We start from the raw sequence: 12,215 nt of genomic DNA on the forward strand, positions 1-12,215 counted from the left end.
ATGACAGGCCATCAGGAACACTGTGGTTAGTAATGAAGTCACAATGTTCAGAGGAAGGGGGGGAAAAAGCTTTCAGCCATATGGTCCACATCTCTCCCTGTATCTCATTTTCCCTTTGCAATTCAGACGGTATGATAATGCGTTATAATAAAAAGCACCATGCAAACATACATAATTCATCGTCTTTCTATTTTATCAGTGCATCCTTAAGTGCAATGCATTTGTAAGCGCCCAGCAAGTGCCTGAGGGCCTCCTGGCAAACCCAGGTAGCTCCTTCCACTGTAAAGGGATAAAAAGAAAGAGAGTGGAGGTCACAGGCTTCCATTTCAGCATCAACACTGAAACCCTCCATCCTATGGCATCAGTCCAGGGCAAAAGCTGCATTGAATTTAAGACTAAAATACTGTTTGAAACAAGCTTTTTCAGAAACTGGTAAGGCACGCTAGTCAAACTGGTGCAGAAAATAGCAATTTTTCTCTCATTTCAGTTTCAGGCAAAGGCATGTGCTTGTTTCAGTCAAACAGTTTTTATGACATGGTTTTCCCAACTGGTTATTTTGAGATGTCCTCTCTTGCAGTGAGAGAAACACCAAATATTACAGGATTTTATTTGATGTTGTTTTTTTTAGCTAAGTAACCTATAATTTCTGGAAATTGCTACTATTATTGAGCTATACCAAGTTTATTTCACTTTTCTTGAAGACTTTCACTTTCATTCACTTTCACAGTTGAATTTATTCATTGCTTGGCAAAGCAAGTTTCCATAGAGGGAAAGGTTAGTTTACTTTTCTGTTTCAGTCAATGTTCTAAAATGATTTGGACACAGACTAATGTTGTGGGTTATATTCTTCATTGGAATAAAATAAAGCAGTAAAAACCACTCAAGCCTTTGCGACTTCCGTGCCCACAGACAGGGATTTCCTCTTGAGTTATTCAGGTGATCTTCTGCTTTTAACCCTAATTCAGCTTCCACACGTCATCTTGTGAGGTCTTAGAGGGAAAGTCTCCGGATCACAGAGTCGCTTACAGGAGATGAATTAATCTTGTTAGGACATGAGAAGCAATGCATTTCCCCCACTAAGTCTCACATACCCTCAATATAATTAAGTGAATAACAGTTTATTTGCAGCAGGCTTTGAAGTGGGTGCTCTATGGGTTATGCAGGGAGGAAAAAAACACTGCTTTCATGCTCAGTTTCTCTTGCATGCCAAACCACCACTCCCAAGAATATCCTACTGTCCTCACAAGATTACACAGACAGCATCTCAAAGATATGGTTTTCTATGTAGTCTTGGAATAAGTCTGATAATACACTTGTTTTTTTTAACTGTAAATGAAAAAATCTGGAATGCCGCAAAACTGGTCCGCCTTCTTATGTAATTATTAACCAGTCCAATCTCGAGAACTGTTTCCCTGTCCTCACACCAACCCACATCTGAACTGTGCCACAGTTTCATCACCTCACGGCTGTGGAGACCTGAACAGGTTCCATCAGTTTTAACATCATATCCCAAAACTATCGGGTCATATTTACAGCACACGTAGCCTACCAAAAAAAAAGCACACCAGAAACAAATATTTTGTGGCCTTAAGCCACACAAGCTCTAGGTAGAACTGTTCATTCATAACTAGTTGGCTGTTGTAGCATTAGCAACAAGAACACCTGATTTTATTTGGTGTTGAAACTAACGATTAGATCTCAGTATTAATACAAATTACTGAGAAAAGTAAGGAGCACTCAATAGAATAACTACAATAATTCTGTTTGCCTTGTTAAAAACAATTATATTTAAACATAATCTAAAGAAATCCCTTTAGTTGACTTGCCTTGTGTTTTTTCTTATTTGACCAAGGCTGTTACAAGGCTCACTGGTGTTTAAGTGTTTTATAAGATCAGGAATCGATAAACCAATACTTTAACGATTGTTCCACAGTAAAAAAAAAAACTATGTACCTTAAAGGACAGTATATATATTTTTTTTTTTACAGAAATGCATGCCTCCTATTTTCAGAGGTACTGCTGTAAGGAAGCTTAAATCGAGAAAGCTGAGAATTTTGGGAAGCAGCCACAGAGCCACAGTTTTTTAACTAAGAGGTTGAGAAAAGACCTCAATGAAGCATGAACAGTCATTATCTTGGCTGACAGCCTTCAATTGTGAGCAACTCTTGTATTCAAGCTTGTGGGGAGGCAAAGCACTTAAAGCTATTAAAGTGTCCACACTCCTCATAATTAGGATGTGCCAAACTGGAAAGATCTCAAACTACATCCATCCTTTAGTAACGCCAGCCTGCACAGTTTGATTCTGTCCGATAGCTGATGGCTAACACTAACTTCAATGGCACTTCACAAGTTCTAAGCAATGTGAAATTAATTTAACTACATAAAAAGCTCCTAAACCACAGTAGGCTATATATTGAGAGGGGAGGAGTGTTGACTTTTCTGTCTCCTTGAGATTACATATATACTCAAGAACCCCAATAAGAGCTAGAAAATTCCTTTATTTTGTTTTTTCACAAAAAGCAGGGGGAAGAATAAAATATGTGTTTAAGGTCATATTTAAAAGGAGGTTTTTTTTTTCTTCACACACACACACAACTGCCACTGTACAGCAGAAAATGTAATAGTAGTTGCATCTTTATGGCATTTTGTAGAAAAAAACAACAAATCCAGTTTTAAAGGTGTTTTGGGCTAACATTGACGAAGTGTTGTTGACATTATTCTGTAGGATAGCTGATGGCTGACACTAATGTGAGTGGTATTTCTCAACATTACTCGTTTTACAGTTGAAACGAACCGGTAACAGTAGCAACTGAGATCGCTTTGTTTGTTTGTTTCATCCAGGAAGGGCACCGTGACAGTCTCATTGTGTTTTTTTGGCAACCAGAGGATGTTGTGAGACAAGCACAATGAGTGACTTTCCACAGTAGAGAGACTATTGGTCATGAATGTGAAACAACAGCCTCACCCAGATCATCCTCTGTTTACTGAAAGCAAACGTTACAGCAGGAAGCTTGAAAGTGTACTCCAATTTATAGCAATGAAGAGAAACATCAGGACCCTTCCGATATCCCAGTCGGTTCTATCATCTCACTCAGTTGTCTCTTTGTAAACTTTTAAGGGTTTGAATTATACATACTCAAAGACAAAGTCATAAAAATGTGAACCTCTCAATTAACTTTTAGAGCTCTTCAAACCCTTTAAAATTCAGAAAGCTCTGTCAAACATGTACTCAATATAATACTAAATCCTATAAAGATCCCTGGCGAATTTCACTAGTTTTGCACAAATGATCTCCCCCCGAGAATCAGACTAGCCCCTCATTTAAAAAGGATTCCATTCTGCAGCATCAGGAACTCATAATAAAAAACTCAAGGTTCACACAGAGACTGTGGAATGAAAAGCTGCTCTTTATTAGTTGGCTTAAACTCGCACAGGTCATCAGATATCCAATGTCAACCACCTGCATTTTTCAGATGTTGTGTTTGAATATGCCCAGATTTCACTTTCATCTAAAAAGAGATCCCTTTATGAGCCAACTCTGGCAGGTGAAGCGCTTGCCCAAGGACACTTCAGCAAAAATATTTACAAGCGTAAAATGCCAAAAAGACAAGGCAGCTTGGCTGGATTCAATAAAGTAATCTGGCAGTGGATGCTGACTAGTTCATTTAGACTGTTTTGATTTCAGAACAGACACCAACATGGGTCAACAACACTGTCGACACCTCAGAACACCAGTGAACACATTATTCTCAATGCAAACCTTATACAAAAAACTTATTTTACACATTGAAGTGGAGCAGAAAAATGCCAGCAAAGGCAGGTGTGAACTCAACGATAAACGGAAGATATATTTATGCTTTCTGAATTTGAGTTTTAATGCCAATACAAATCATCCTACCTCAGAGGACCTGTTTAATCTGGGAAAATAAGGAACTTGGAAAACAGACAAAAGGGACAGCCACCACTTTTGAGACCCTTTCTATTGGAATCCAAGTGTGATTTTTGTCAACCTGTTCAAGAAGAATCTTCTCAAACAAGCTCCCTCGTCTGGAATGTTAACCATGAGGTTAAAGCATTGCCCCCTTTGACGTTTCAAGGAAATATGTCCAAACCAAACAGTTGTGAAAGTTGTTGGCAATTTCAATTTATAAAATGCTGAAGAAATCTTGTCAAAAGCACAGTGGGAAGAACCAAAAGGGGTGAAAACAGCATCTGACTCTTCCACCACTTGTTCACACCTCATCTCCTCATGTTAATGGGAAAGTGCGTTCTGTGGGTTGAAGAAGACGGAGACGGGACTGTATATCAGGCTGCAAGCCCATGTTTTTTCAACAGCAAAGCACATTCCTGTACAGAACCACAGGGAACACAGAGAGAGACCTTTGGACTTTCAGTACACAAAAGGAATTCTGCGCTTGTTCCAAAAATAATTAACTCTACATGAATTGTAATCTTTTCGGTACGTTAATAGCTGCCTGCCAAGAACATTTTTTTTTGTTTGAGGCCAGGACAAACACTGTGTTTTGGTGCTGGCCCTCCCCCCCCAAAAAAAAAAAACATTTCATTCCATACTGCACAGCAAGTACTGAGCAATTTTAATCTTCACATTCCTGAAGACCCCAGAGTCGCCTCTTTTTCTGGGCACAGGGGGACAGGAAGAGTTCACAGCTGGATTGCTTTACATTCTGACTGCAGGCAGTTCCCAGTAGACACAGTAGTAGTGAATCGGATGTCTCTGTTTCTCTGAGGTGGTCTCCTCTCACTGGGGCCCAGAGATAGATAACTGTTCTTTGCCCACAACTGAAACAGTGAATTGTTTTATTATAGCAGCGAGGTGTACGTGAACGCACATTTAATATCGGCATGGTATGTATATATCAGCCAATACTTCTTCCACAACATGGATCTATTTTTTCTCCCTTCCAGCAATGTTCTTAGGCTCTTTTATATTGGAGAAAACAGTACACCAGTAATTGCGAAATGCCATATTCAGAAATTGGAAGTTGCTCCCCACACCCAACTCCCCACGACAGGCTCAAAATAATCCAGGGTTTTGATCCACTCCTGAATCTTGAATTAACAAATGTGTCACCATTTAGTTTATGAGACAATTTTCCCCTCCATTCCCCAAGAAGAGCTGCAAACCAGGACTTGGGATTTAACTGGGTCCAACGTTGCTAGTTTATTGCTCAAACTAATTTATTGCTCAAACGTGCTTGCACTTTATATTATGTAAAAGGACGTGACAGAGAAGGAAGAAAATATTTACAGAGAGGTGGAGGGTAAGATGTTATATGGTGTGCTGGATGTTATACAAGCTGTAAGCATATATAGCTGCACAGTGATTTCTGTCCCCTATGGATTGAGCAATACAGCACCAAGTTTTTCAACTGGCGCTGGTCCCTGGAGCAATGCTGACCAGTTCCAGCTGTGACCTCACAGACAGAGCCAGAGAGGCACAGTTACACTGGGAGAATTCTATAGGTGTTCTATAGGACCTTTTGGAACTGATTGCTGGTACAAAAAAAAGGTTGAGAGTTATTGAGAAGTATTGCATTCCTCAGCGCTTAATGTCTAAGGAGTGTTCTCCACTACACTAATTTACACCCGTGTCCCAGAATCAGTCCATTGAGGTGAAGTTATATGTAGCAGGAAGGATGTCCTCCAGGATAGAAGCCTAAGCATGCACACTTTGTATTTTAAAGAAATGCTTCTATTCAAAGGAATCTGAATCCCACTTGCCTATTGGCCAGGGTGTCCAAAGCAGCACAGCACCACTGACTGAGTGCTACCAGCATACAGTAGCACTGGGATTGAGGAGTCTTAGTGCTCTCAGATCTTGGAACAACTACGACTGCTGTGACTTTATAGGAGCCAAACTGGCAAGAAAGAGCTCCTCCATTCAGCACTACGTCTGCTATGATCTGTGGAACTCACCGCATGTCAATTTACAAATGACCAGACTCATCACCACAAAGTACTATAAAAGCAAAAAAATACAATTACCATTCTTTTGAATTCAATTTCCAGACTGAAATATGGGAAAGCAACAGCTTCAAGACATTGTTGGCGAGCGTGCCATGTTTTCTGTGAATTTTCTCCAGCGGTTTCAGATATACATTCAATGCATTTCCACCGCTGAATACTGTGGCTGTGTCTGCAAGGTGACATCAATTTTTTTGAGACAATGAAGGGATAGGTTTCAAAAGAACATAGTGTTTAAACCTATACTAAAACACGATTGTGAATGTTCATTCCTTCACTTCTCTGCTAATGTAAACACACCTAAGGATTCAAATTCCTCATCCTGGACTCTGAGTAGTTCCCACCCTATTTGACCTTGTGAACTCAAGTGCAATTGTTGTTCTGCCCTCTCTTGACCGGTCTGCAAGTAAGTAAACACATTTGACTGTAACTGTACACATTGACAAATACTTAAGAACCAAGACATCACTCTATCCTTCTCAACGTTTCATTTGGCAGGGAAGTTGGAGATTTTTCAGCACTCAGAGGTTTCTTTTGGACTTGGCAGCAACACCTACAGCATGGATTGCTCTAATGGGACAAAGTGTGTATCCGTATTTTACAGTGAAATGCTTGCATATCAAATCTAAACCCCCTTTTGATTGAACCATTTATTCTATTTCCCCCCAACACATAGCTCCTGTCCCTTTCAAATGTCCTGTAGGGTTAGGCTAACATCAGGTTAACATCTTACTACTACCTGAAGGTACACTGGCTAAATTAGATATTAACCTGTTTAATTAACGATAGGTCTTCCACTTCAGGAATCAGAGTTTGTGATTAACCAACTAATGTTCTTGTGTAGTTATCTACTGCCCTCTTTCCCACACATTTACTACTTGGGAATGTGGTGATTGGGAATACCTATTCCTGACATTTAAGTACTACGGAGCTGATCTGTTGAGTTCACTTTATAGGATAAAGTAATGTCACTCTTTACACAAATAATGATGGTGAATTTTAGTATGTCCAGCTTTTTGGGGAACAAAAAACTCTCCTTTACATTTGTCATCTTTTAAAACAATAGTTTCTACGACGTGGAACAAAGCACAATGCAGAAGACCTTTGAAAAGACCAGAACACCCTCTAGTTAAAGCTGAGATTAATACCATCAGAATATCATGCTATGGGTTCTTTGATCTTTGATTAACCAGATGAGCTTCAGGCATGCCTCACTATTATGCACCTGGCTAGACTTTAGTGAACTGTAATCCTTTAAAGAAAGCTGTTTAACCCTTTATACATCAATAAGCTTACCTAGGCACTACAAGGGGGAATGAAGTACAAAATGAGCTGGTGATGGACTTTCCGAATGAAGAGGACAGGCATATTTATTGCTGCACCTTTCACTATGAATCTCCCTCTGGTGTTACACTATTAAAGGCAGATATCTTTGCTCTTCAAACCGTTATTAGCTCACTACTACACAGTTTCATGAATGAAGTAGTACCTTGAAATACTGTCCATTTTGAAATACTAAATTCACTCAAGCCCCAATCCTGAAAGGAAACAGCAGTCACTACTTAAAAACATTCACTGTTCATGATTTCACCAGTTCTCTATAATTTCTAAAATTACAATCCTTTTCATGGCTTTGAAAAAACCCCACCTTAAATGCATGTTATACGTGATTTTTAGAAATTCACAGTCACTCAAACTATTTGACCACGAATTCCAAACAACATACAGGTATACAAAACTAGTGCATAAATACATGAGTATCAGTGCCACATAATCATGAAAGTGACAGGACCTACTTTCTCAAAGGAATCCATAAACAGAAATAAATAAAACTCACACTAAGAGCTCTCCCTCTGTGATTTTGTATTCCTGATTAAATGAAGCTCTGTCTCCTGGGCACATTATGAATCTCAGTGTAATTTGGGTAATGTTGAAGTTAGCATTTGTCCACACTGTGCATTGCTTAAAAATACAAAGGGCTTTGTCTGTTGTGCTTGGCTTATTAAATGGTTATATCAGCTTGTCTGAACACTAAATGAGATTTTTCCTTGGCACTGTATTTGAATTCAAGGCTGCATGGTGGTGCAGTGGTTATGCACTGCAACTCCACAGTGCTGGGGCCCTTGGTTCCATTCTGGACCTGGTGTGCTATCCGCTATCCACATGCAGTTTGGATATTCTCCCTGTAAGTATGGGAATCCTCCCACAGAGCGACAGCATACTGGTACGTGAACTGGCTTCTGGGAAAGCCGTCCCTGGTGCATTTGTGTCTGAATGAACAATGAACTGGCGTCCTGTCCTGGGTGTACCCTGCCTTGCGCCCGTTGCTTGCCAGGATCTGGCTCCTCCGCGTTTGAAGGTGAGAAAATGGATGGACGGATGTATTTGAACGGATGCCCACTTCTGTTTGAGCTCCAAGAATGCAGGGAGTTAACTGTAGTGTTTTTTAAGGGATAACGAGTCAAGAGAAAAAAAACAATCCAAACTCCCAGCCTAACCCCCAAGCTCCTGTTAATCATGTGTGAATAACACGAACAATGCTCCAGATAGCCATAACTCTTTGTGTAAAGACATGTTTAAAAGTAGTATCTCTTAATTTCCGACCATCTCCCTGGGTCTTGATTTCATTGTTGATCCTGAAGTGGCCTGTTGGATTAACTGTCTCGGTATCTTGGAGGCTTTTTCCAGACTGAAGAGAAGACAACCTTGCTTAGCACTGCAGAGATCACCCATGACAAAGAACTCCAGCCCCTCACCTTAAAGCTAATGAGCTCCTTCCTTGTGAACCCATGGCTGTGGATGATCTTCATCTGTTTCACCAGGGTGCTCTTCCCACTCTCAGCAGCTCCTAAAACCCATCAAGACAACCATCAGAACAAAACCCACCTGAGTGGCCAGCAACCCCATCTGCTAGAAATCAGAAACTCAGGAGTGCATGGGCTTTTTCCACTTGTAGGATCACACAGCACTGCAAACTCCCCCAGAACAGGAAAATACACCTCTATGACTGAGCAAACACATGCTAGACACATCTCTTAACCAGGTGTGGGCATTTCTTGTCCCAGAAGGCCAGAGTCTTTGAAGGTTATTAATTCCAACACAGATCTTAAACTCAATCAGCTCATAACTGGCTGAATGCTTCTAGCAGATCTTCACGTACAGGTGTTTTCAAGAGATCTAGAAAACCAGCTGACACACTGGAATTCTACTCTATAAAAATACTGCTCTAAATCTGTACTATATCAAATCTTGTGCCCTATGCTCTCAGAAAGCGTCCTTACTAGGAATAACCGGATTTCCGATAATCGCTGCTGCGCACTTCAGGGGAAAAAGAAGCATCAGCGTTTTGGACATCCATGACCCTAAGCTCTAGCGTACAGGGAACCCAGAGTTTTTTTTTTTATTAAAAGGCTGGTTCACATTTGTCTTAGCTATGCGAGATCGGGCGGCCACAGTTGCGCTCGGATGTCCAAATATAGTGCGTTTATCTGGTTCTGGAGTATTCACCATGTGGCCTTACGGCTCCTATTGATGTCAAAAATATTGTTGAATTGTGTGGATTCATCTGAAATATGTACGAATACACGACTTTTCTGAAACCCATAATATGAATACACGCCTAGATTGCTCGTAACTAAATTCTTCGAAATAGGTAACTAATTGGCAAGTGGCATTATTTCCAAATGTGTGCTTGCAGGGGTTTCAGGTAGATCCTGGAAAGGCTAGGGACAGGTCTGTGTTGCAATCCGAGCAGTCCACAAAACGATTAACCTGGTAATTCTCGCAGGTGCATGCATTTAGTATGCTGAAGGTCTATCACAGCTGAACACTCAAACCATTCGCTTCATTAAAGGTAAACAAACTTATGAAATACTTGCGAGCCCGGCAAAGACGTATTACAATGATGTAGTTATTTCAACACTTAGACCAATTATGTAACAGATCTCAGGTGACAAAAAAAACAGAAGACACTAGACACCCCAGGAACGCAGTTTGAGATATGCTACTGAATATGAGAGAACACCCTCGCTTTAAACCCACGCACACAGCTGCATTCACATTAAATCTCACGTTCAAAAACCGGCGTTTTGTTTTTTTAAATCTCAGGCTAGTCTGATCACTTACCCAGCATCAGAATTTTAACCACATTCATTTCTTGCTTAGCATACTCATAGAGATCTCGGTCGATTTTGTCACTGTGAATCCTGGCTCTCTTTTCCTCCTCTGTCATCTCAGAACCCAAACACAATCCCATCTTCTTCGCTCATTTCTTCAAGAAACGATCAAAAAAAATCTTCCTTGCTGAAGCTTCACAGTAAAGCGAACCTCCAAGGTTCAAAAATCTTAACTCGATTCATTTCTTCCAGTTTTTTTTAAATGCTTCTTTATTCCTCGAGATTACGCTGCACATACCTGATTCCGAAATATGCTTTGCCGTCCCTAACACACGTTAAGAGCACAGGGATGCCCTAATTTTTGCAGTTACCTGTAGCGTTCAGACAAGCAGAAAAATATAAAATGCATATATTTGTGTTTTATTGCTGCTATGTTCTTGTTTTTGAGATTGATGCTTTTTTTCCGCAATGGATTTAGAACAGGCGAAATCACACCGGTGCAAAACTTTTAAAACTTAGTTAAGAAGTCACCCCGTCCAACTACTTCTGCGAGTACTACTACAAACTGTTGTAGAGTTTCGGGTTACAAAGGGAAGTGACGTAATTTTGAGAAAATTGACACCTGAATGTAGCTTTTTTAAAGCAAGTTAACATAAACCCGAAACTCACTTGAATGTGAAAGAGATAAAAATATTTACTTAAGCCCCCACATCATAACAGTGGAAATGTTAAGATACTGCTGATTTGATTCTTGCTAATTACTGCCAGTTTTGAGGTAATGTAAAGTTTAACGTTATCAAATTCAGATGGACACTGCATAGTATGGTTGCAGTTAATAGTTTTAATATTTAATTTGCTGATAAGTAATTACTGGAACAACCTGTCGATTTTAATGTTTTTGATGTTTTGAAAATTGAAAATTCTGAGACGTTGGTTCGATCGTATAATCATTTCCACGAAATCAAAAAAAAATATTCCCAATACCGTGACTATTTGATTGTGAAACATCATCTTGTAAAAGATTTGTACCTCGCCCTTATGGACGTAATGTCAGCTGTTTCATAAGAGTGCAAAAAAACAGTCCCGTTAAAAATATAGAAACTATTTTTATTTTAAAAATCTTGTATCCATAGGTGGTTGTCGAAAGAATGCTTCCTAGTGTTTATCTGATGTTAAATACAGATACAGCTGCAGGAAAGCACTGAAAATTATGTGAAAAGATTATTAGAAATCCCTGTTTTAAAGGCAACATTATACCACTGTATACTTGTATGGGGTGTATAGGGAAGGATTGTATTTTCGCGGAGAGAGGAATTTCTTTTAAACGCCGAGGAATGCTCTGTTATCAGCCATTTCGTGATGTCTTGCAGAGGAAAGACTGCTCAGGCTTGCTAATTAAGTTACTCAAAACTCTTCAAGTAAGTAATCGGGTTGCCGACGATTTCCAAAGTTGATTGCTTCCACATGAAGCGCTACTTCCTATAGCGCTTGAATGGGAAAAACAGCATCACACCTCTGCTAATGAATTGACATTTAGCGGTTCTCAGTATGAAGGGGTTATAAATGTAAGGGATGTGACAGAAAGCGTAGGCCCACACCGTGCTCATTTACAATGATCAAAGCTCCATACCTACAGTGTCCTTCCCAGTTAAAAATAGGGAGGAATACGTAGGTGACCTTCAGAAATGTCCAGCAAAAATAACTCGCAGTGGTCTGTTCAGATCCCTGGTGCGTGTTTATCAGCTACGGACCAAAAATCAATTCCAAGGAAAACCTTATATATATTCTCCATGTAGACCAGAGAGTAAAATAGAGATCTAAGCACCAATACATAGCATATAAAACTAAAGTCTATGGCCACGGACAAAACCGATGTATTTTCAGTTTCGGTACTTATTTTGCTTAGTATTGTAAACGATTGCCTCATTCTTTAAAATCACAAATCAGTGTCCGGCTATGGTGTAAGGGGACTTAGCCTTAGTGTAAGTCGAGTTAGGAAGTGCTACACAGTGAAACGGTTGATCTGAAGTATTCTGCCTTTGCACTACAGGCTAATATAAATGCCCGAATAATGTTCTTAAGTATTTTTCACAGTACATTATACTTCTGTTAGTT

The 12,215-nt window shown here is 39.8% G+C and overlaps 1 protein-coding gene across 1 annotated transcript in view; it reads right to left on the reverse strand.

Annotated features, from left to right (window-relative positions):
* The window catches only part of gnav1 (guanine nucleotide binding protein (G protein) alpha v1), a 45,083-nt gene extending 34,445 nt beyond the window's left edge, over positions 1 to 10,638 (reverse strand). Inside the window, exons 1-2 of the mRNA XM_088928286.1 lie at positions 10,111 to 10,638; positions 8,742 to 8,833 (exon numbers count right to left, since the gene is read on the reverse strand). Coding sequence (XP_088784412.1) covers positions 8,742 to 8,833; positions 10,111 to 10,240 — 222 coding nt within the window. The 5' untranslated portion in view covers positions 10,241 to 10,638. The remainder of the gene's footprint in view (positions 1 to 8,741; positions 8,834 to 10,110) is intronic.
* Between the last annotated feature and the right edge of the window lie 1,577 nt (positions 10,639 to 12,215).

Source organism: Atractosteus spatula, chromosome 11 (genome assembly GCF_055471065.1).
Source record: "Atractosteus spatula isolate fAtrSpa1 chromosome 11, fAtrSpa1.hap1, whole genome shotgun sequence".
Lineage (NCBI taxonomy): Eukaryota > Metazoa > Chordata > Actinopteri > Semionotiformes > Lepisosteidae > Atractosteus > Atractosteus spatula.